Source organism: Conger conger, chromosome 13 (assembly GCF_963514075.1).
Source record: "Conger conger chromosome 13, fConCon1.1, whole genome shotgun sequence".
Classification (NCBI taxonomy): domain Eukaryota; kingdom Metazoa; phylum Chordata; class Actinopteri; order Anguilliformes; family Congridae; genus Conger; species Conger conger.
In genome coordinates, this window is record NC_083772.1 from 31,660,784 (window position 1) to 31,686,762 (window position 25,979).

At 42.7% G+C, this 25,979-nt stretch overlaps 1 protein-coding gene across 2 annotated transcripts; it reads right to left on the minus strand.

Moving 5' to 3' along the window:
* Positions 1–12,086: 12,086 nt before the first annotated feature.
* Positions 12,087–24,265, minus strand: LOC133108006 (interleukin-1 receptor accessory protein). Of its 2 annotated transcripts, none has more exons than XM_061217393.1 (11): positions 24,195–24,265; positions 21,860–21,921; positions 20,660–20,930; positions 18,699–18,885; positions 18,297–18,459; positions 17,785–17,856; positions 16,631–16,757; positions 16,385–16,533; positions 16,162–16,305; positions 15,661–15,804; positions 12,087–14,768 (listed from the first exon to the last, which is right to left on the minus strand). In XM_061217393.1, exons 1-11 carry the CDS (start codon positions 24,206–24,208, stop codon positions 14,287–14,289), a joined length of 1,815 nt encoding a protein of 604 aa, XP_061073377.1. In that variant the 5' UTR covers positions 24,209–24,265; the 3' UTR covers positions 12,087–14,286. The 2 variants fall into 2 exon arrangements, with proteins under 2 accessions (XP_061073377.1, XP_061073376.1); XM_061217392.1 differs by having other exon boundaries at positions 23,741–24,263.
* Between the last annotated feature and the right edge of the window lie 1,714 nt (positions 24,266–25,979).

A 25,979-nucleotide genomic window follows, 5' to 3' on the forward strand; every position in this document is an offset into this window, starting at 1 on the left:
AAAGCAAGTAAGAGAGTTGCCTTCTCTGAAGCCTAAACTGTTGTCATAAAGTATGCTGCTCATGGAATCCTTATTTGATGAGTTTTTTTTTCTTCTATATCATTAAGAACTTGGACTTAAGAGGAATCAACACATTTCAGTTTAATTTAAACATGCAATTCGAGCTCAAATTCTCAATAGATCCATAACAGGCAGCATATCATTTGTGCGCCTTCAAAAATAGAAGGAGAGTTAATTTGCTTGTCAGAATTACAGTTTATATATTTACTATGAATTATTCACTTGTGGTCAACATGGAAAGGCTCCAACAGTTTTTAGACTAAATATGCTTAGTTTAACAAGGCCCTGGTATGAGATCACCTGTGGCCAGTATGTAACAGCTCTGAGTGAACTCATTTGAGTGAACTCATCTGGTCAATGTCGAAAGTCTCTGGTACTCAGAACTAATCCGTGGTCAGTGTGTAACAGCTCTGAGTGAACTCAGATGGTCATTGTAGAAAGTCTCTGGCACTCAGAACTGATCCATGGTCAGTGTGTGACGGTTCTGACAGAGCGCACTGGGAGCTGCACCTGTCACCCTTCTCTGTGCCAGTGCGTGTTTGGTGTTTTGTTGGGAGAACAAAAGAGGCAGGTAATTCCCGCATGAGACGACCCCCCTAGACCCACCCCAAGGGGAGGGCAGGGCTTCCCCCAGGGGCTCAAGGACAGGGGGGGTGTGTCTCTGCTCCCCTGAGAGAGGGTGGAGGTTCATGGATGGTGCAGTCCTGGAGCCAGTGAGTGGTCTATCTTTAATGACATGGTTAAACCCCCCAGATGTCCACCAGATTGGTTTGGTGAGGGGAACGAGAGGCAGCCCTGCTGAAATGACGGTAAGGGAGAGAAACAGGAGGGAGAAAAACACCATCTTCTGTTTTGCAGCTAAGTATCGGGCAGGAAAGGGGTCATTAAGCAACGGCTGTAACTTAATCCAGCCTTAGGAGGACGCGACTAATGTCATCACTTTCACTGCTCCAAAAGCTTTGTTCCAATGTCAACATCATGTAAAGTATCAGCCATCACGGGCAAGAATATTTCATCTCCAGGCATGACATTTGATATTACCAGGGCGAAAAACTTGTTATGTGTCACTTTGAGGATTAGAGTGAAGCGTATTGTAGGTAATATTTAAACAGGTATTCATCTCAGACTGAACACTTTCGGAGGACAGACCAGACAGAGAACCAGTGAGTCAAGTAGCGACAACTTCCTTCTGGAGATTTATCAGCTTGATATAAAACTAAGCAAAGCAGTGGGTTAGGAACCTAAAGAAATGATACTAATTCAATTTTCAAAAGTTACTCATTGACAATTTCATAACAGAAAAGCCTGAAATGGGGTGTGGAGAAAGGAAATTGTGCCTGAAACTAGAAAGCATCATGATTTAGTGCTCATCCTGATTTGGATCATGTAAAGCACATTTTCTGAATAAAGCCAAAGGAAAATTTCCTAAAATAGGCAATAAGGTGAATGAAAAAGAAGTTAGCCACAAACTTTGTAAAGCATACTGCTCAGAAGCATAAATGTTAAAAAATATTTTACTGCGGCAGGCACACAACTCATCTGTCCATGCACATCTATCACTAAAAACTGTGGAAGTACTTTAAAGTTACAATAGGTAAGGTTTTTGTGTTAAAACATTGTTACAAGACTATTGTAAATCCCTTATCGTTGAAAAAGGCTCACTGACATGTTGACTCACCCTCTGCCTGTGTTTATAGTCATTAAATTCGGGTTTCAAAATATACAGTTGACAGCCCGACACTCTGTACCAAAACATTGTATAACTGTACAATAATTCAAGCTCATTGGTTCTAATTGCCACAGCCAATGGCGTTTCAATGTCAGCGCGTTTACAGAGAAAGGGGAGGGATAAACAGTATTGTCGTCTGAAGGTGTTTGCTGCTGCTATTCCTCTCTTGACCGTTAGGAGTCCGAAATTACCTATTGTACCTTTAAGTATGAAGAAGTAGCTGGGCAGCTGTATAGAAACAGCTGAGACTTTGGAAGTTATGGTAAGTGCCTTACGACTTTGTTAACATCAGTGACCAGAGGGTGATATTGCACAAAGTTGGAGGTGAGGGAGTAACACTTACCCTTTAAAAAAATAATCTAGTGTTTCAGCCTTCAGCAAGTTTGTAGTGTTAGGCTGTACAGTGGCAAGAAAAAGTATACAAACCCTTTAAAATTACTTGTATTTAAATTATGGTCCTGATCTTCATCTAAGTTACAAAATTGAACAAACACAATCTGTTTTAACTAATAACACAAAAATTATTGTATTGTTCTTTTCCATATTGAATACATGATTCAAACATTCACAGTATAGGTTAGAAAAAGTATGCGAACCTCTAAGCTAATGACTTCAACAAAAGCTAACAGGAGTCCAATCAATGAAACGAGATTGGAGATGTGGATTAGAGCTACTTTTACTCATAAAAAACACTCAAAACATTTTTAGTTGGCTACTTACAAGAAGCATCTGCTGATGTGAACCATGCTGTGCAAAAAAAGAGATCTCAGAAGACCTACAATCAATAATTGTTTGTTGATTTGCATGAAGCTGGACAGGGTTACAAAGTAATGGAACTAAGTGATGAATATCAGTCCACAGTTAGACAAATTGTCCATAAATAAAGAGGATTTAGTACTCTGGCTACTCTCCCTAGAAGTGGAGAACCCTAGAGTAACAGCTAAAGGAATCATCGGAACTAGCTATGAGTACACTTCATGAGTCTACCATACACATATTGAACAGGCATGGTGTCCATGGTAGGATGCCACAGAGGAAGCCCCTGTCCAAAACTCATTGGGCATTTTGGAATGGCCCAGTCAGAGCCCTGACCTTAACCCAAAAGAGATGCTATTCACACCTAAGAATATGGCTGAGCTGAAGCAGTTCTGTAAAGAAGAACGGTTTAAGATTTCTCCTGAACGTTGTGCAGGTCTGATCTGCAGTTACCAGAAGCAATTGTTTGAGGTCATTGCTGCCAAAGGAGGTTCGACCAGTTATTAAAGCCAAGGGTTCACTTACTTTTTCCACCAGCACTGTGAATGTTTAATCGATGTGTTCAATAAAGACATGACATATTATAACTGTTTGTGTGTTATTAGCTGCAGTACATTGTGTTTGTCTATACTTGTGACTAGATCAGATCACATTGTATGAATTAATGCAGAAAACCAGGAAATACCAAAGGGTTCACATACTTTTTCTTGCCACTGTAGATAGTATGAGATCTAGCATCCTGAGAGAGTTGGGATCTAATCTTTTTGCAATTAAGTACAGCTGTATGTATGTATGTGATGAACACAATGCAGCTATGCTATCCTAGGCAGATCTGTATTTCTCAGATGAAGGGATTTATATATTTCATTGCCTTAGTGTGTGCACATCATCCCGGTCATCTTCACTATGTGTGTGTGCGTGGGTGCATACACACACGCGTGTGGTTTAATGAATACATTACACTGTGTGTAACATTAACACTGCTCCTCTATGTTCTCCAGTCATGCGCACACTCTTAAAGATACACATTAACCCTTAATGAGCCCCACACTCAAGATAGTGGACACACAAACACACACACACATAAAATGGCAAAATAGTAGTGCAGAGCTGTGGTCAGAGGAGCCAAGCGGAGCGGTGGAGAGAGGAGCAGAGTGGAGCTGAGTTCAGAGCAGCAGTGTGGAGCAGTGGTCAAAGCAGCAGTGTGGAGCTGAGTTCAGAGCAGCAGTGTGGAGCAGTGGTCAGAGCAGCAGTGTGGATCAGTGAACAGAACAGCAGTGTGGAGCAGTGGTCAGAGCAGCACTGTGGAACAATGGTCAGACCAGCAGTGTGGAGCAGTGGTCAGGGCAGCAGAGTGGAGCTGAGTTCAGAGCAGCAGTGTGGATCAGTGAACAGAACAGCAGTGTGGAGCAGTGGTCAGAGCAGCAGTATGGATCAGTGAACTGAACAGCAGTGTGGAGCAGTGGTCTGGGCAGCAGAGTGGAGCAGTGAACAGAACAGCAGTGTGGAGCAGTGGACAGAGCAGCAGTGTCGAGTAGAAGAATCTTTTTGTAGCGTGTTCAATAATATTAGTCCTAGTGTAAAAGTTGGTGTGAAATATGGGATGTATGAAATAACAGTATACATGAACACGGGTATACTGTACATGTGGCAATAATATGGGACAGTAATGTACATTATAAGAATTTTATATATATATCTACACTAAGATTATATATGAGCAGGAGACTTTACATATATGAATACAAGATTCATCATATTATTGCAAGCCATACCTATGCCAGAATAGGTATAGGTATGTATCTGTTCAGTTAAACAGTATATGCGTATGACAATAATAATTTGAGAGGTGTGTATGTGACAATTAAATGGCATGTGCTTATTGAACAAAAACATGCAACAGGTGCAGATGTGACAATGAAAATATATTTTAGGTGTATTTTTGGGGACATTAATATGGAACAGGTTACAGTCTATGACATAAAACAGCGCAACCATGGCCTCAAGTTAAATATTCCCTGGACGGAGTGTGTCCTCCTAATTAAGGATGCTGTCGTTATCTCCAGACCTAATTGGATTTTAGTAATACATGATGTATAAGGCCCAAATGTCTGGCACTTCTGGCCCCCGTGGGGGGTGCACACGTGCTGCGGCACCCTCAGCACAGCATGCTGAATTCCAGATGGTTTAATGGTTAATGTGGTTTTATTGCCCTCTCAGTGCCCCACTGCGAGGATGAGCAGCCGACCTCCTCATGGCTTGTGATGAGTAACCACAGACCGAGGTCCACAAAACTCTCTATAAACTCACTTAAGGCGGAACACAGGCACGAGCCCTGGGTGCTTGCAGGTTGTCATGGTGGAGAAAGTGTTTGTTACATTTCCCTTAATAATAAATTACAAAAGTTCCAATATTTTGTTAAGTTTCCTTGTTTTATATGCACAAACCTTTACTGTGTCTGATGAGATACAGAGACCACCGGAGTCAGTGAGATGAAAACGGAAAAGACAAGAGAACAACAAGGACACAAGTGGGCTATGTACATGTATGTGAGCAAAGCTGTTTAAATAGACGTGGCCAAACCACAATAAAAGGGGTGTAGTTCCCGTCTTCATAGTCTCAGCTCTCACCTGCAGTGAATCTTCAGCCTTGGGGAATTACAAAAGGTTACAAAAATCACATTTCCCAGCATTCCAGTAGAGGAGGAAGAGTCTCTATGCATTACCTGGACATGTGATCATTTATTGTGATGATGATGATTATTATTATTATTATTATTATTATTATTATTATTATTATTATTGATTTATTATTTATTTATAGGGATTTATTGCGTATTTCGTTGTTCAGTGTTCAGGGTCTAATCTTTTTCATCTTAAATGAACCATAATCGTACACAAAAAATATTCTTTAAAAAGCTGACCAGACCGCGATGATACTTGTTTGATACGCCATCTGCTGGATAAGATCTGATATTACCAATGAGATAACGCTATTATGATCGGGAATATCCTACAGGAACACTGGCCTAAATCAGGCTGTGCTTGCAGGTTTTTGTTTCCGCCAATTACCCTGGCTAAATGAGCTAATTAGCTCCATAAACCAACGCCACTCGCAGATTACACGACAATAAAACGTTCCGTATCACCTATACAACAGGTATCAATGCAGCTAATGTCAGATGATGACGGATGTAATTGGGCTAATTAAATCATTTTCAGCAGGACTTGCACCTGGTGTAAATTAAAATATTAAAGCATCATCATGTCAGCGCTGTAAAATATTATCTTTATTTAGACAGACAGTTCATGCTGTGAACATGCACACGGGGGAAATAGTGCAATCACAAGCCTACTGTTTTATTGTTTGACTGTTTTCCTCAAAAGGTATCGAATTTCCTTAGTCGCGTGTTAAGAAAGTCTGGAATGTGACTTGACCACATACCCGACCTTTGTCTCCACATAAAATGCATGGCCTATCGCCCTAACGGGCTACCGATTGACTGCCACACGCACAGCTGTGAATGCATAATTAGGCTATTAAATGGTATTGTAGTATCTGTATCGTCGTGCATTTCAAGAAAGTTGGCCTACAGCATGCTCACTTCGATCAATGAAATCGAATTTAGGTCTTGTGAAACGTAACATGAAACGTGATTCTGTGAGAGGAAAGAATAGGCAATATTAAGTATACATCATAAAACAATACACGTAATACACATTCTAGTCAAAAGGCTACACCCTTTAGTAGTAGAGAGAAAACAATCTCGTACCGAGGAGTGACGAGAGGTGCAAATGTACCCCTGCAGAATGCAGTCCAGTCATTCATTCCTTCTTTGCCGTGGGACAAATTGTGTCACATGGCACGTGCGTTGGTATGACAGGAGTATGCGCGTGCGACACGTCCTCAAATAGTAGGCAATAAACATCACTCACTTTCTGACGGGAAGACTTAACTATCAAATGTTCAAAAACCAGTTTCTTAAAGTACTTTGTGGCATTCTTACCCATTCGTCGGTGCAGATCAAAAGAGTAGCTGTTCTTTGTGTTTACTTTAACCTCAATTGTAAGTAGCCTAGGATCAGTCCAGCTTCTCATTTAAAGTGTTCCTCAGTGTGTGACTCAGTGAAAAAGCCTTTTCGACAAATATTAAGCACTACACAGTCACATTTTAATATTTGGTAAGCTATATTCTAGTGCGTAAATAATTATTTAAGCTATAGCTTAAATAATTATATATTGGTTTCTGTAGTCTATCTTTCCAATCAAACAGAGATATGGAGTCGAAGTAAAAGAAAATCACAATCCGTCTTGACGTTATTTGGCTATAAGCCTAACACCTCAATCAGGCGTAGTGGGCAGGTGCAAGAAAGTACAAACTCATTACTAGCTACCTAGCTATCTTTTATCACTTGGCTAATGGTAAAGTTTATACGAGGAACAGAAGAGAGACCGGGATGGGAACAGGAAACTGATGTACCTACCAGCACAGTTTATATACTACTAAAGGCTGCTATTATTTTGTTATTGCTATTCTTTTTTACGATTTTTAAAATTAAAGTCAGAGTAGCATTAGCAACACTTCCAATCTTTACTAACAGTAGTAGTAGTGTACTATGTGTTGTCTGTTTGGTCAAAGCCGCCATCCAGGATTATTTACAAAATTGAGTTTCTGCTTGCTCATTTTATGCTGTTTTCATATAGTTCAGTTCTTTTTATAATTGTTTATACAAGATAAGGGTGTAGTGCACTAAGTAATTATGTTCAGTCAATCAGTCAGTCAGATTCCTGTCCAGCACCCTTCACAACGGTAACTGAAAGAGCCCTTTCCATTGCGCAGCCAACAGAAGCCAGTAAATTCAAATCCTATAATATCGTTTTGGGCAGTGGGCAGTAGCATCTTTGACAGTTCCTGATAGCTATCGAGTGTATAATGAGTAAATAACAGTTAAATCAATCCAAAGCAATGCTGTTCCAGGGATGGGCTTTAGGCTGTACAAACTTTCAGTGGAAGATAAGTTGTATCATATCTGACAGTTTCCTGATGATAATGTATATGGATAAGGGTGGTGTATGCTCTTCGTCGTAACTGAGCTATTCTGTACAGATAGCATGTGCTGTTAAATCTCGCTGCCGCAGTAAAATAGAGCCTATGTGTACATGGTTGAAGTTTAAAAAATAATTGCAATTTCTTGAGAGCTATTTGTTATTAAAACACTATCAGAGATAGTGGAAAAAACTTGTGGAAAAAGTGTCAAATTCCCATTGCACCTGCACAGTTTGCAAGGTAGGAGATGTTGGTTTTGGAATTCTGGAAACTATTTGCAAACATAATACAGGCAATGCTTCCTTTTACAATTCCCTGAGTACTAGTATTTACCAGGCAATAGTATAGTACATCATTTGGTAATTACCATTGGTAAAAATGAGGTAAATAAGAAGAAATTAAAACTGAAATACTCCTAAAACCGAATACATCGCTGCTATTACCTGTCAATTAATTAATTAGCTTGTATTTATCAAAGGTTTAGGTTGGCTATAGCCAAAGTTTTTAATTCTGTACTTCCTAGAAAATTTGAGAAACACCTGTATTAAAACCAAACTAAACCTTACCTACAAGATAGTCATGGGTAGTAGAGGAGGTGTTTTCAATATTTCAGTATTAGTTTCTTATTATTTACCCTTTTCACCAGTGGTAATTTCAAAATTATGTGCTATTATTACCACATACAGTGCCCTCCAAAAGTATTGTAACAGCAAGGGCAATTCCTTTGTTTTTGCTATACACTGAAGACAATTGAGTTTGTCAAAATGGATGTCAAAAATGTCTAAATATGTACATGAGATGACAAATTTCATCTTTTATTTCCTGGTATTTTTATCTAGATTTGTTAAACAATTTAGAACATATCACCTTTTGTATCAGACCACCTGATTTTTAGGTGAGCAAAAGTATTGAAACATTTGACAGGATGTCCTGTTAAATTGATTGGTTATACAATAAATAGTTCTGAATGTCTTGTGTTTTTCTTGCATTTGTGTTAGAAAAGATAAACCAACATGAAGACCAGGGAGCTGTCTTTGGGAGAAAAGCAAGCCATTTTGAAGTGGCTTGAGAGGAAATCAATCAGAGCCATTGCACAAGCATTGGGGATAGCTTGTATAACAACTTGGAATGTCCTGAACAAGAAAGAAACCGCTGGCTTACTGAGCAACAGACATCAAACAGGTCGACCAAGGAAAACAACAGCAGTTGATGACAGAAACATTTTGAGTGCTGTGAAGAAAAACCCCAAAACATCGGTCAGACACAAATAATCCCCACTCTACAGTTTGCAAAGAAGTACAAGGATGAACCACAAAAGTTCTATAGAGTGATGAGACCAAGATTAATGTCTACCAAAGTGATGGAAAGGCAAAAATGTAGAGAAAGAAGGGATCTGCTCATGATGGAAACATACAAGCTCATCTGTGTAGCACGATGGAGGAAGTGTCATGGCTTGAGCTTGTATGGCTGCTTCTGGAGTGGGCTCACTAATCCTTATTGATAATGCAACTCATGATGGTAGCAGCAGGATTAATTCAGAAGTCTTCAAAAACATTCTGTGTAATTTAGAGGAACTTCATCATGCAGCAAGACAATGACCCAAAACACCCTGCCAACACAACAAAGAACTTCATTAGGGAGAAAAAATGGTTTCCGACTCGCCAAGTCAATCACCAGACCTTAACCAAATTGAGCATGCATTTCACCTCCTGAAGAGAAGAACCCCCCCAAAAGAAATATATATATATTTTTTTTAAACTTAATTTTAATTTAATTTACTTAAATACTCTCTGTTCCAATAATTTTGCTCACCTAAAAATGGAATGGTCTGATACCAAAGGTGCTAAGTATTTTAACACATCTAGGTTGTAATGTAATGTAATAGGTCTAAATACCAGGAAATAAAAGCTGAAATCCTGAACTCTTGTCTCATGTTCATCTTTTTATCTCAACCCCAAATGTACAACAAAGTAATTGGCCTTGCTGTCCCAATATTTTTGGAGAGGACTGTATGTACCTGGTAAATACACAGTACTTAGGGGACTGCAAAATGAAGTATTACCATAATACCTTATCAGTGCCTGTTTACCTTGACACATGAATAAAATAAAAAAGTATGACAGTTGATTATAAAAAAAAATGCCAGCTCTTTTATACAATTCATTATGGCCAGTGTTGGTCTGTTCTCCAAGCAAGGGAGAGCGTGAGCAGAGCAGGACACAAACATTTAAATGTGTGATTTATTGAAATGTGTGTCCTATTCCATAGCTACCTTGCTGTTGATAGCTGTACACCTTGTGCTCTTTAAGGGAGAGTCAGTAATCCACTTATTTCCAATTCAATTTTCTATTAGACCATTTTTGGACCATTTTTGGAGCTGGACTTTTGGAGATTTTATATTATATCAGGAAATAGGTCTCCCATTGAGGAGGTCATACTGTGCTCACACAATGGTCACACCTGTCAAAAAGACCTTGATGTGATTGAAGGTACGTCAGCGCACCCGTCATCAGATGATATATAGAATATTCGGTTGATCGTTTCTCTCCAGCCGATGGGCTGTTTAACCACCCGACAGGCATGTTGTCAGTCGTAATGTCACTTCGTAATAATTTCATAAAACGTGATAAGGATGCCATGTGCAAATATGCCCTTTGCTTCCCTACATTCCCACACCCTCTTTATGCGCTGCACCTGGTGCAGGTAGATAGAGAAGGGGGCTGAACACCCCCCACCCCCCTTGCCCTGTATGAGTCACAATTCAGGGTGAGGACCAAGAAACAACCCCCCTCCCTCCATCTGTGGACGCTGCTCCAAGTGCAAGGTATGTGGCTCCTTTTTAAATGTGTCTGTTCTAAAACATTGTCAGATAAGCTGTGACAGCCTCTACCTGACAGTGTGGGGTAAGCTCTCTCCCCTCATAGACTGCCTCAGGCACTCCCTCACTTATTAGATAGTGAAAATGTATTGTCACATGAGGGTTGTCAAGGTAACAGCTCTTTTCTCACTGTCCACTTCTCCCCATGACTGCCTTTGACCGTAAGCGCCCTCTAGAGGCCGAGAAATAAACGCCAAATAAATCGCCAAAAGGACTGCTCTCCGTGCCAGCCTGGCCCTGCTGCCCTCTCTACCCTGCTCCTGTCAGCTGTATTCTTCCGAAAAATATGAACTGGGTGATTTTCCGCATGTTTGTGCACAGATTTTTATCCGCGGTCAGGAACTGGAAGAGTGACAAAGTCTACGAGTTTCAGAGCAGTGCACATGAGTGGCATCTCTCCTCCCTCAGGTGCACACTGGCATTGTGTTCCCCCCACGCTCCAGAGCCTTATTGTTTTCAGCAAATTATTACTTTCACCCACAGTGGAAAAAAGAACACTGACTCTGTATTTGACAGGTTTTGGGAGCTTTTGGGCATTCGATTCAGAGTTTAAAAGTTGAAAATGTGGCTTTGAATTAAAGACTGAAAATGTGAGTCCTTCATTCATACTCTAAACACATGTATAGTAAGAATACATTATTCCCAATGGTTTCAGTCATTTTAAAAAAAGCGCTACAGAGAATGAACAGGATGTTTTTTTTGAAAATTAATTTTTTGCCTTGTAAGTTAATAGAAATAGGCACGATAGTTATAGTTGTATTTGAACTGAACTTCTGGTAACCCTGGCTTTCCGCTCTACATTTAGAAAAAGTGTTGTTAATGCTTTTCTAAGTGATCAACTGTCGATCCCCTTTAGAAGAGAGGCAGAGAGGACCCCCGGGACTGTCATTAGACAGGTATGCTAACCTCACCTGTGGGTATGGACCTGTCTGTCACCCTGTCCATCACCCACACGCCCAGGTGAAACCTCTCACGTCCTCAGCTCAGGAATGAGTTTAATTGTTATAGGGCCCGTCAGACTGGTTTACACACTGCCCCCCGACACATGCACACACACCCATACGCGTGCTAGCACACACACACCCACACACTTGGAAACCCATCCATTCCTTTGTTAAAACCTTAATGGGCACTCACAGAAATGTGCATTTTTGAATTTGGCCCTCTGGGGTTTGAGTGAACTGTATGGGAGGAGGGACTCCCTCCAGCCAAGTAACCAACGCTGGTACATCTGTAGCTCCTACATGCCACCTGCTGGTGAATGATTGGAGTAGCATGCAGTTGGATGTGACGCAAAGCTCACAAGACTGAAGTGTTCAATTATGATTCTTTTTTGCTTTCTTTTATGTAACAAAAATAATGGATTTCCTTTCCTTAACCAGAGTAGAGTAGAGTCCATCTAAGCAAGTTTGAGAATGCAGCTGCTATGAGGCCAGGGGGAATGAATGGTTTCATCCAGTGTGTGCTTTGGTCCTCATCTGATACCGAATGTGCCATTGCTTAATTGGTCTCATTGCCACATGCCATCTTGCCATAACCACCCATGAAGAAACTGAAACAACAATTAAAAAATACTTTTTTTATTTAAAATATAATAAAAATCTGAACAAGTTGCTGACCACGATTCTTTTATAATTAGTCTCCTCAAATCAACACTGATATGAAAAACACAGGATTCATTCTGCTTGCAATAAACAAAATTCCTGACTAATGCCACCAGGAGTGCCAGCTGTTTCAATGGTGAAGGTATGACTGCACAGCAACTATGAATGCTGCTCCCTGCATGGTTTTCATAACCTTGCTGGTGTCAATCATGCTTTTGGGGAGTCTAAACAATGCAGTGTCCAATTGTTGGATTTGCTTATTATTACATTTCCTTTAATTTAAAGGAAACATATAATTATACTGAATAATTTTTAGAGCCAGATAATTGCTGCCATCAGAAAACAAAATTCAGTTACAACTCAGAACTATGAGTTCAAGAGGGACAGAACGACAGTTGCATTTACTGTATATATCGGGCTTTTCTCACTCAAAGCGTTTAACAGTGAAGAGGGGAAAGCTTGCCTCAGCCACCAGCAATGGGAAAAGATGTGCACTGTATGAGTTACTGTCAGAGTACTCTGTATCAGGACTGATCAGGATCACGATGAAAGCTTGGAGCTGCCAAGTGACTCATCTTGTTAAATAAGCCCCCTGTATCACACAGTACTACAGGTCAGCTGCACACCTTTCAGTCCCTGATTTCCATACACCATTGCTGTGGCACACTAAGAGCGTCACCGTGTGGAAAGACTATGGAGATGTTAGCTGGCTGCTGACACACTGTAGTCTTATGAAAAGTGCTGTTACACACCGATCTGCAAAATTATCAACATGACAAAACAACAATTGTTATTGTGTGTGTTGTATGTGCATTTGAGTGTGTATATATACATATCTGAAGTATTTCCAAATACATTTATGGATGAAATGTATTTTCTATTTGGTTCATTTAAATACTTTTCATGGAAAACCAAATACATACATAGTACATAAAAAATAAATACTTCCCTGGGATAAATACTTCAAATAGTATTTAGAGCCTCTAATACATTCAAATAAAAATACACTTAAATAAAACATTTAAAATACATATCATACATAATTATAATAATATTAACATTATTATTATAATCCACAGTTAATTGAACTGCCATCACCAGTCACCTGACGCGTTCATCAAAAGGCTCCACTTACAGAGCTGATATTACATTACATTATTGGCATTTTGCAGATGCTCTTATCCAGAGCGACATACAGTTGATTAGGCTAAGCAGGAGACAATCCTCCGCTGGAGCAGTGCAGGGTTGAGGGCCTTGCTCAAGGGCCCAATGGCTGTGTGGATCTTATTATGGCTACACCAGCATTAGAACCACCGACCTTGGGTGTCCTAGTCATTCACCATAAGCACTACGCTACAGGCCGCCCTGTATATCCAGTTCTTGCATTTTCAACAGCCTGGTGTAATTGTGCATGTTACACCACTGGCGTTATGTTGTGAAAGTGTTTTCATTCAATCAAATACTTCGTATTTGAAAATTCTGTATTTGAAATGTTATTTTTTTGTCATATTTGAAAGTAATTGCAAATACTTTTCTATTTTGTAATTTTGTATTTTGTAATTTTGTAATTTAATACTCAGTGCTCTTTCTTATTAATTATGTTCAAAACAATTTGTTTCGGTGACAGTTTTTTTCTTCTTATTTCTCTGCCTAATTGCTTCCTTGACTTTCACTGGCACAACTCTGGCCCTCATATTGACAAACGCCAATAAAAGTCTCCTAAGACAAGCAGAAGACTAGAATCAATACTAGATAGTGAAAGCTGTCTCAAACCTGCACTACGGACATGACTGAGTACACTGGACAAATCAGAGAAGCCAACTGTCCAATTACTTTTGGTCCTCTAAAATGGGACAACTATGTATAAAAATGGATGTAATTCCTACACGGACCGCACTTTGACCTCATACTCATTGTTCCATTTTGAATCCAACGTGCTGCAGTACAGAGCCAAAAGAACAGACTGCACTGTATGTATTGACCCCACATTGGTCTGGTGTGCATGCGTGTGCTGCATACGTGCTCGTGCTCAGTGTGAGTGTTGTCAGTGTGTGTACTCAGTGTGTGAGTGTTGTCAGTGTGTGTACTCAGTGTGTGAGTGTTGTCAGTGTGTGTACTCAGTGTGTGAGTGTTGTCAATGTGTGTGTACTCAGTGTCTGAATGTTGTCAGTGTGTGTGTACTCAGTGTGTGAGTGTTGTCAGTGTGTGTATACTCAGTGTGTGGGTGCTGTCAGAGTGGGAGTGTTATCAGTGTGCGTGTGAGTGCTGTCAGTGTATGTGTGAGTGTTGTCAGTGTGTGTGTACTCAGTGTATGTGTGAGTGCTGTCAGTGTGTGTGAGTGCTGTCAGTGGGATGGCACTGCAGTCCTCAGTGAGTGCAGGTTTCCTCCTCCTCACAGGGAGCTCCACTTGGAGCTGCTTCCAGAAGCGTGAGGACAGGTGGGAGGACTTCTCGCCCTTCCACTGGACGAGGGTGAGTGCCACGCGGGCCCTGCGCAGCTCCCGCACCCAGCTGGACCTGGCCATGGGCTGGTACTGCACCAGGATGATCCGGAGGTGTCCGGCCTGCGCCATGGTGTCCAGGCCAGCCTTCAGCTCCAGCAGAGCCTGGGTCCCCTGCAGCACGTAGCGAGGACTCAGCACCACCATCAAGCAGCGACTGCGGCCCACGCAGCTCAACGTCTCATCTGTGATGGCTGGAGAGGAGGGAGGAGAACGTTACACAACATCGTACTCGCAGTGTTACTGTTACACCTGCTGATACACACACACACTGTTACTGTTACTGTTACACCTGCTGATACACACACACACTGTTACTGTTACACCTGCTGATACACACACACACTGTTAGTTACACCTGCTGATACACACACACACACACTGTTACTGTTACACCTGCTGATACACACACACACACACACTGTTACTGTTACACCTGCTGATACACACACACACACTGTTAAACTCACTGTACCTAGTAAACATAGTTACACACTAACACTAGCACCAGTATACACTGCTACACTACACTACTACATTATCACTGCAACACACCCACACACACACACTTCCACATTGTTACTCTCACTAATGTACCGCTACCGTTACACTCACAGTACCTAGTACACACAGTTACATTAACATTAGCTCTGTTATACCCTACGACATTACACTCGCACTCTCACTGTAACACACACTCTCTCACACACACTCCCCTCTCAGGTTGGCCCACTCTCACTGTAACACACACTCTCTCACACACACTCCCCTCTCAGGCTGGCCCACTCTCACTGTAACACACACTCTCTCACACACACTCCCCTCTCAGGCTGGCCCACTCTCACTGTAACACACACTCTCTCACACACACTCCCCTCTCAGGCTGGCCCACTCTCACTGTAACACACACTCTCTCACACACACTCCCCTCTCAGGCTGGCCCACTCTCACTGTAACACACACTCTCTCACACACACTCCCCTCTCAGGCTGGCCCACTCTCACTGTAACACACACTCTCTCACACACACTCCCCTCTCAGGCTGGCCCACTATCACTGCCCGATCTGCGGACGTCTCATACTCACTGCCCCCTGGCAGGCTGTCTCGGTCAAAGATGAACACTTTATATCCCAGTTCGTTCTCCAGAACCCTCCGGAGCGTCATGAGCACAAACTGTTCCTCTTCACTGTTCCTGGCGTAAGAGATGTACACGTCGTACTCCTTTCCATCTACGAGGGAGAAAGAGACAGAGAGAGGAGATTTTTACATTTCCTGTTTCTGATCAGTCAGGTGTATTCAACCACTTCCTTAGTAAAGGTATAAGAAAGCTTTTCATAGTTCAAATTTGAATAAGCTTTTTTGACAGAGAGTGTGACAGAAGAGAAAGGGAGGAACTAAAGATAAAAAATATGGCTATATTGATATTCTTTCTGTTGTTTTATCGAATCAACTAAACTCTACATAACACAATTGATGACACGCCCATTTCATCAACAGTTTGACTGAATTTGAGAGGAAGTGGGGAGCGACAGTGAGAAGGAGAGGATGTCAGTGCTAGTGACACGGCGACCACATCGCACCCTCACCTGTGTCGCTCTCATAGGGACCGCAGTAGGCACGATAGAGCAGCAGCAGCTCCAGCCGGAACACGTGATAAACCGTGAACGCAATCAGTGTCAGTAAGAAAACCGCACCCAGAACGCAGCCCAGCTCGACGGAGTACACGTACGCTGCAAGACAAATGAGCGCGTTTAACACCTTCAGACTGCAGGCCACAGCGACGCCGCCACTCTGTCACAAATGACTCACGCTCTAACTTCAGGACGGCTCTCTGCGAGGCATTGCCCTTGCTGTTAAGGGCGTAGCAGGTGTACTCGCGCCGAAAGTCCTGGGAGCTGAATTTCTGGATGACAAGCACACTCTTCATGGTCCTGTCCTCCAGCAAATCTTCCTCACAGCTGTAAGAGCGCAGGGGGGTCAGGCAGATGAGGCCAGGAGGTGATACGCAATAGAGAGGTAAGTCTATCGGTCTGTCCGTCCGTCTGTCTGTCTCACCTGGCTTCGTTTGTGATGCGCTGATCTGACAGCAGCTCCAGTCTCCTCCCATCGATTTCCCACCACACCTGTGGGCTGAAATCCGCGTGGTACACTAACGCGCTGCAGTCCAGGCGGGCCACAGACCCTGCAAGCAGCACCACCGTAAGTGGGGAGACTTCTAGGGGCCCAATGCCACACATTCTTTATGCTACAGTATGATAAGGGGCCCAATGCATTATTCTTTAAGGGGCCCCAGCATTTCCAGTTACTCGCCTGCCTGCAAGGGAGCACAGCTGCAGTAAAGCAGGGAAGATTTTCTCCCCAAGCAACCCCAAAGACCATGCCGGAATAAAACACTTCAATATTCACACCTTTATCCAGCACCTACTACAGGGTGCAATGCAATGGCTATACAGACTACACATGAATATTTCAGTGTTGAAATTGTGATATAGTGGATCATACATTTTATCCTTATTGTCCTCATAAACTCTTAAAACACTGAACATTTTCCCTTGTACTTCCTGGAAGCATGTCCTAAACAGACATCAGGTAAAATGCATCTATGAGCTCAAAAGGGCTTATTAAAGCAAAATAACAAAAAAGCCCAAAGAAGCACACATTCCCGGTCCTGCCAAAAAAGCCCAGTTTGGCCGGCTCTCGTGGAGCAGCATAATTGGCTCGCTGCTCCAGGGGAGGGACTTGGCAGGGTTAGCGGGATCACTGTAAACAGCGCCCTGGGTGCCTCGGAGTAACGGTCTAATTGAGATGAGACGGCTTTGAAAAGGCGCGTCACTCTCAGTGTCGCAAGATCCTCCTGGTCCACCGAGGGACGGGGTCGTAAGGCGGTGTATCCCCAGCTAGCACTAATTGGATTAGATAGGGTATAATTGGCTACCAAATTGGGTGCAAAAGGGTAAAATTGGAAAAAATTATTTAAAGAAAAATAAGCCCAATCAAGCTTAAAGCATAACATTTATACAACCCCACCTCCCGTTTTGAGGAATGGGTATAATGAATGGGTATGAATAATGATCAATGGCCAATCAGAAACATCAGCTAACGAACAGAATACGCCGAAGTTAGTGAAGAAGACAGCGGTATTATAAAGGCAAAATCAGTGTACACCACAAACATGAAGGAAAACATTATAAAATATGAAATTCACAAACCTAATTTGACTGTGTAGATTTCCTTTGGATCTGGGTTGTGTATTATCGGGGTTTTGCCCAACCTAGAGGAAGCTGTATACATGGAAAAGAAAACAGACTTATGTCCCACCCCTTCTGACTGCAGCTGTCTACTTATTCTCAACTTATAATACTAAAAGCTGACTGACATGGAGTAAAGCTAAACTATGGAGCTTTGCATTCGCATCCATTATTTTGGTGTGAAATTAGTTTAAAAAAATTATTTTGTTCCAATTTGCAATTATTACTGGACAGGTGGCTGAAGAGCTCAGTCAAGCTTCAAACCCTACACTCTGGCCACATCTCTGGGCTCTGCAGTCATGGGGCATGCCTTGACCTCTCCAGTTTCTCTCCTATTCGGTCTGCACCCCTTTTGAGTCAGTTCAGTTCAGTCAGTGTCATTGTAGGTAATTTTACTAATCATTATTTCATTATTGGGGCTTAATCAGGTATATTTTACTGTGGTATCACAGTTCCAATGCATTGATTCTTACACACAGCCTTCAGAGTGACCACCCTGGTGAAGTTCAGTGTTCTTCCGCCAGACTGGTAGGTGACCACACAGGTGTAGTTCCCCTCATAATGTTCAATCATCTTATGAATGACAAAATTGTTGTTCTTCACCACGCGTTCATGAGTCCAACTCGTTTTGCACTTCTGCACAACAAAGAGAAGTACACAGTTACAGGTTATCGGAGAGGCTGCGGCACAAAGTGAGACAGACAACCATAGAAAGTCACACACAAATGCAACCAGAAACAAAAACATAGGGAACAAAGGTAAGCCCAGTACACGAGAACAGAGAGTGAGAAGCAAGGCAAACATCAGCAAGTAAAACAAGTGAAAAAGATGACAGGTGACAGCAGATGAGTGCAGCCGGGGGTGGGTGCACGTACTGGTCCGAACCAGGCCACAGATATACGTTTGGGAAGCTGATATTCTTGGACGTCTGGACAGTGGACTGTCAGGCCTTCATCTATAGAAGCCTTTCTTCGGACGGGGTCTGCAGCTGCCTCAGTCACACACACCTCACTGGGTCTGGGCAGTACCTCTAGTCCCATGGCCACACTCTGAGTCCCATTTCTGTTTGAGAGAAGGGTTAGGAGTAGGGTTGTCCCAAATCTCACCCAGCTGTTCTCTAATCATTTCATGTGCTGGAACATGAATTGTTATTTTTAGGAGCATTCTCATTTGTTCTTTTTCTTTGTCCTTTTAGTTCAAACATATCATTTCCAATGTCCTGCATAGCTGAGTTTATCCATATTCTCTTCACATATGAAACCTCACACCAAAGTGTACATTTTTCTTTCTGTCATTTTGGTTTGTAGCTCATCACTTATTATGACTCATTATTAATAACTGGAATTCAGGTCTTTTTTTCGAGCTGATAGCGTGAACCATATAATGCTGGGTGATCTGTCATGTAGATCACTGTGTCGAGGGGTCTTCCTTGGGTTGCCGAGCTGTTTCCCAGATCCTCTCTTAGCCGCAGGCTGACGGGGGATCCGGGGGACGGCTTGGCGGCCCAGGGGGGGGCCCTGCGGGGGGCGTGGCACTGGGGTGTGTGTGGCGCTGGGGTGGGGTGTGTGTGGCGCTGGGGTGTGTGTGGCGCTGGGGTGTGTGTGGCGCTGGGCTGGGGTGTGCGTGGCGCTGGGGTGTGTGTGGCGCTGGGGTGTGTGTGGCGCTGGGGTGTGTGTGGCGCTGGGGTGTGCGTGGCGCTGGGGTGTGCGTGGCGCTGGGGTGTGTGTGGCGCTGGGGTGTGTGTGGCGCTGGGGTGTGTGTGGCGCTGGGGTGTGTGTGGCGCTGGGGTGTGTGTGGCGCTGGGGTGGGGTGTGTGTGGCGCTGGGGTGGGGTGTGTGTGGCGCTGGAGTGTGTGTGGCGCTGGGGTGTGTGTGGCGCTGGAGTGTGTGTGGCGCTGGGGTGGGGTGTGTGTGGCGCTGGAGTGTGTGTGGCGCTGGGGTGTGTGTGGCGCTGGAGTGTGCGTGGCGCTGGGGTGTGTGTGGCGCTGGGCTGGGGTGTGTGTGGCGCTGGGGTGTGTGTGACACTGGAGTGTGTGTGACACTGGGGTGTGTGTGACACTGGAGTGTGTGTGGCGCTGGGGTGTGTGTGACACTGGGGTGTGTGTGGTGCTGGGGTGTGTGTGACACTGGAGTGTGTGTGGTGCTGGGGTGTGTGTGACACTGGGGTGTGTGTGACACTGGAGTGTGTGTGGCGCTGGGGTGTGTGTGACACTGGAGTGTGTGTGGCGCTGGGGTGTGTGTGACACTGGGGTGTGTGTGACACTGGAGTGTGTGTGGTGCTGGGGTGTGTGTGGCGCTGGGCTGGGGTGTGTGTGGCGCTGGGGTGTGTGTGACACTGGAGTGTGTGTGACACTGGGGTGTGTGTGGCGCTGGGGTGTGTGTGGCGCTGGGGTGTGTGTGGCGCATCTGGGAAGCCCAGCCTAGGTCAATATCTGGGCTCATAAGGATACAGGTACACTATAAATTAAGGATGTTACTGTTATTTACAACTTTGCAGCTGTATATTATTATTATTACTATTATGAAATTATGAAAATTATGAAATTATTATGAAAAAAAAGCAATAAACAATTAAGTTCTTCTTGTTATTTTGGATATATACACAAACAATTAATTGCTTTGACGTAGCACTGATACTCACGCCGCGGGGTTGGGTTTGGGTGTGGGAGCTGAACATGCAGCAACCCAGACCCTTCGCTGTCAGGGATAACACGCCTTCCTATTCATATGTATTTTATGCTTTTGTTTGTGTAATTGTAATGTGCATCTTTGTTTGTTTTTGTTTGACAATAAAAATATTATATGTAGCTCTCTGTAGTGTGCACGCTGCTCCGTACCTGAGCGCACAGATGTAGCGCCCTGCGTCTGCAGTGACTGCCGGCAGGAACCACAGCCACTCGCCCTCTGCGCTGATCCTGTGGCCTGGGCGGCTGACATTCATTGGCTGCCCCAGGTCCTGGCCGGGCTGGACCCGGTACCAAAGCAGGCTGTAGTTGGAGAGCCTGAGGTTTTGGAAAATGGGGCAGGCCAGTCTGCCAACCTCACCCTGGTACACCCGCACCACACCAACACCCGCACCACGTGTCGTGTCCCAATCACGGCACGCAGCTGTTAGGGAATAACACGGAGAGATTAAGCACGCACACACACGCAGTCAAACATACAATAGTCACTAACACACACGTACACACACTCATGCACAGAAAAACAAATATTTACTCACCCACTCACGCACACACACAACCATGCAAGCACACACAAATTAATTCACTAACTCACACAAAAATACTGCCATTTGTGCATTCACACACATACCCACACTTGCAAGCACACTTACTTCAAACAGTCACACTATCTACAGCACAGGGCTGAAGGTTGTTGTTTTTTTTGTTATTGGACTGGGCTGTGTGACTGTGGGCTCATTCCAATTGATTATTTTATCCTTCCTTGTCCCCTCATTCCTTGACTACCCTGGAAAGTTCCACCATCTTTGAGGACATTCAAAGATGGCTCCTGAAGAATTACTGAGCAAGGAAACATGAGTGCATCCTTTGCAGAAGTATTTTTTGGGAATGTGTGAAGAATGAATGAACAGCCTGTGGTTCCACCTCTCCCCATCTACCATGTCTGTAATTGATTGACGTGTGAAGGAGCAAGGACCCATTAATTAATTTGCCTCATTCACACTTTCTTGACTCCTCCATCCTTGCTTTCATTCCTTGCTTCCTTTCTTGCCTTCTCCAATGGGTGGAGCTAGGAATGAGGAAAGGATGCAAGGAAAAGAAACAAGGAGGTAAAATACTATACTTAATACTAATACTTCAGTTTATTTTTTTATCTAAAGCGACTTACAATGTGGGGTTAAGGGCCTTGCTCAAGGGCCCAACAGCTGTGTGGATCTTGTCATGGCTACACCGATGATTGAACCACCAACCTTCCAGGTCCCAGTCATGTACATTAGCCACTAGGCAACAGCCGCCCCAGTTAAAAATAAGCGATTGGAAAGAGCCCATAGGCGTGTCTGTCTCTGAGCTGACCTGAGGCTTCTCCAGGATCCACCAGCACAGAAAGCGTAAGGAGTACAGCGAGAAGACTGGGCCTGGGAGGGACAACAGAAGACACAAGATGGAGAGAGAGAGCAGGAGAGAAAGGAAGCAAGATGTGACATCCTCCTCGCACCTCGCACTCTTCGCTTCTCAATGGATGCGCACTTTATATTTTCACCCGTCTACAAAACTGAGCAGTGGATCATATTTGGCCTACAGCAACCTTGCTGAAAAATCTGGAGGAATATTAAAGGGTTAAAACTAAACTTAGCACACAGCCTCTGGTCCTCAATTCATTAGGAAAACCATTGTATCCACATCTGTGAGAGATCTTGGCTATTATTAAAAACTTCTAGCCACCACATAAAAGACTCAACCATGCCTCTTATCAAGTAAGTAATTGATTTGAAAATTAACACAAACAAGCTTCTTTGAATCTACCTAAAATGGTTGCTAGTTAAATTAGCTAGCTACACACACAAACCTTTTTTTATATTGGGACTACAATATGTTGGATTAAATATGGATTAATGTCTGGTGAATAAATGTAACCTTAGCGAGGTTAGCTTGTATCATTCAGTGGAGTTATTCATAAACCACAACAGGAAGCACAACTTTTGAATCTGTTCATGCTCAGCTCATACATTGCTTAAACCACAGATTAAATATTTTAAAATATTGAAAAAGTTGGCGCACAATTTTCTTGTTCAATTAGCTGCATATGTAATCATTGCTGTCAGAAGTGTATGCACTCAGCATGAGCATATGTTTTGGTAACTAAGAATCTAGCACGTAACACCTTTATTCTCGATTCTTTCAGATGGTATTTCCTAACACGTAAATACCATACCAAAGATTTAGTGATGTACTTTTTCAAACACCAAAGATTTCTATTTCCCTTTTCACCTCATTTGATGTGGGGTGACAGTTCTGGCACCTTTGAAGTGAGTGTGAGAAAAGCACTCCATAAATGCAAGCTGCTATTATTATTATTATTATTATTCATTGGAAATTAAAAACCTGCCTGAATGAAATGAAAAGAGGTAATGCCACTGTCATGTATGGCTGGGCTGTTTGTCCCTTAATTAATTGTTTTTAACATCTGTAGGCCATTGTTTTTCATAGCATCAAGTGGCAACTACAGTAAGAACCAAATCAAATGCTCTGCTTACCAAACTGTGGCAATTTCAAGTTCAGTTCTGGGTTTACCTACTTTTTTGTCAATTCCTAACCTCATACACTACAGCACAAGATACTACAGCACAAACTTGCTACTTTTTGAAAGAGCTCCATTTTGCTAATTATCTCAACTAAAATAAAATTATCTCAACCACTGCCATATAAAGATAAATGCTGATATCAGGGGCTTCAAATGAAATTAATTAAGCAACTTGCTAGGATACAAGCTACATTTTTATTCCAGGAGACACCTCATTATTTGATCAGCTAAACATCCACTTATCCTCCAAGTCCGATACTGTAGTTTTGCAGTGGCTGTAGCAATTACAGCAAGTGATTCCAGTAGAAGGTCTTCAATTCCTTAATGGGGCTAAATTCTAATTTAAAAAAGAACTGGATTGATTCACACAAGGTAGGAACAACAGCAGCTTTTACATGGTCCAGTAGGTTACACAAATTAATTAGAAAATTAATTACCCCACACATTTTGGTGAGAAAGGGGGGTCTCATTAGAAAGGTGAGGGACTGTTATCCAGGGGCTATGCACTACGCTCACACTGCTCCCACGCCGAGCTTCTGAAAATAATGGGTCAGGCAGAGAGGAACGCATGACGACGCGAAGCGGGTCATAGCCTACGAAACAGGCAGGTATAGACTGAAGAACTGTGACAGAAAGAGACCTCGTGTTCTTACCCAATTTTGTCACCAAGCCCTCGTTGTATAAAAAAGATGAGAAGTCTCTGGACTTGAAAATGTGCAAGTTTGGTCCAGGGGAGAATAACCATCATACCTCAATAGCCTGCCTGTCTGACTTGGACGCCCTCATCCAATCGAAGTCTGTTTTAGACACGCTTCTGCCGTACTGTTTAGGCTACTATAATTCGACAATTATGAAGTTGGTCCCGATTAGCTACTTTAAGGTAATTTTACAGTTTGTTACTTCAGCCAATTGGAAAGGAAATAAGAAACTGACGGGGTTGTGCAATATTTAGCCATCTAAATCGTATAACTACACGGTAGTAAACCGTGTAAACTCGCAAGTACAGTAGGCTACTATCATTCTTACGACGGAGCCTTAGATTGGCTAACCTACGCAACAAAAATGTAGTTGTAATTAAGAAAAACTGAAAGAAATCCTAACCCATACCTTGAAAGTCCCATGCTTGTATCTAGAAATTCTGGATTAATTTTCGCGTTATATCGGAAACAGAACTCAAGTTTCCCAGTAAACTCCGCCTACAGGAAATTCTCAAATCTGTTTCAACATGTCTGGGACGTCGCAAGCATCAGTAAGAGTGTATCTAACGCAAGCAGATTAAGGCTAGCTGCATACTCATGAAATATACTCTTCTTAAAAAAACAACAACAACCAGCAAAATATGGACGCATTAATATACTCTGCGTCTGCAGTTTATCCGAAATAAATGGGCTGGAATATCTATTGGAAGAATAGGCGAAAACTGCATTCTGCATAACGGTTTATATAATTATACGATTGCGACCTATACCCTACCTACATAGCTAGATGTTGGGGTTTTTTTTCTTTGGTGCATTCAGAATAACCCTGACCATTTCCTGTATTGCGTAAGAACGTGTTTTTTTCTTTTTCTGCTGAAATCTGTTTATGTAATAGAGAGAAAATGCCTCTGTCTGTACAGAAGTGATGAAAAATGTATAACCACTTGCGTAGAACAATATAACCAAACTTCCCTCCTACAGCTGTTTTAGTCTCAATTAATACTACTAGCCTTTTAATTTGTGTGTATAAAGAAATACAAAACCTTGTGGGAAGAGTTGCTTTTTATACAGCTAGCCCTCTGACCACTTAATGACAAGAATCATCCAGAGTCTTGTAATCAGTTTATGCACCCTGGTATTCTGAGAAGTGACAGTTTAGAAACCGAATGAAAAGCAGTACAAGCTTTTAGACGGCTTGCTGAAAGTACAGTCCTTCACCTCCTAGATTTATTGGATTCAGTATAAAATTGTGTGTTGTGTATGCATATATTTTGTACATATCAAAAAACATTTTTGTTTCATGGCTCCCAGGTGGTAAGACTCACCAGACCTGGACGTGATTGGCAAGTTATTGATTTGATAGTGTAATAGTAACCCCACTGTTGTGTTCAGTGCTTGACTGCCTGCCTGTCTCAGTTGTGCAAGTTTACAGTCAACTCGTCACTGGTCACGGTGGTAGGTAGCTGTACATGCATGTTTCCCAGAAGGTGTGCTCTGTACACCTCTGAAATGGTGTTGTCAGAAATATTGCAGCCAATTTGAAGGTGAAACATAGTATCACTATTCTTCTGTGACTCCTAAGAAGTTATGCTACTATTGCGCACATTTCCCTGGCAGCTTTGTTCAAGCTGCGTTTTTGTATTCTGAGGTTCACAGGCTCTGCATGTGACATGAATGGAAGCAGATAGGTTAGATACACTCTTACTGATGTACTGAACCCCCTGAACTGAGCTCAGCTTTTTAAGGAAGATGGGAGGACAAGAGGTCATGGTATTTTCTATAACATGGCCCAAGGGGCTTAAGTTGCTTCAGTCCTATACAGCATGCCTGAGTGGGTGGGTCAGAGGGAGTGTCTCCTAAACTATACGCATCATACAAAGTGTGTGTAATTATCATTGGACAGTCTGAAGCATTTGTTCCCTTGGAAGGGGTATTCCCATTTAAACTGTGGACCAGGCATGGTTACTTTCACCAGGGCAGTCCATTACAGCCATGCTATGTCTCCTGTTAAAGCAGTGACAGACACAAACTGGTCCCAATGCAGATATGAGAATGCAACATTTTACTGCACATCAGTGATGTCAGAGTATTGAACGAAAGCAGTGACCTGTATGGTGTAGGAAATAAAGTTATTTATAAAGGCTAGTGCATACAGTAGCATCCAGAAGTGTCATGACCATATTCTCATCTCCAA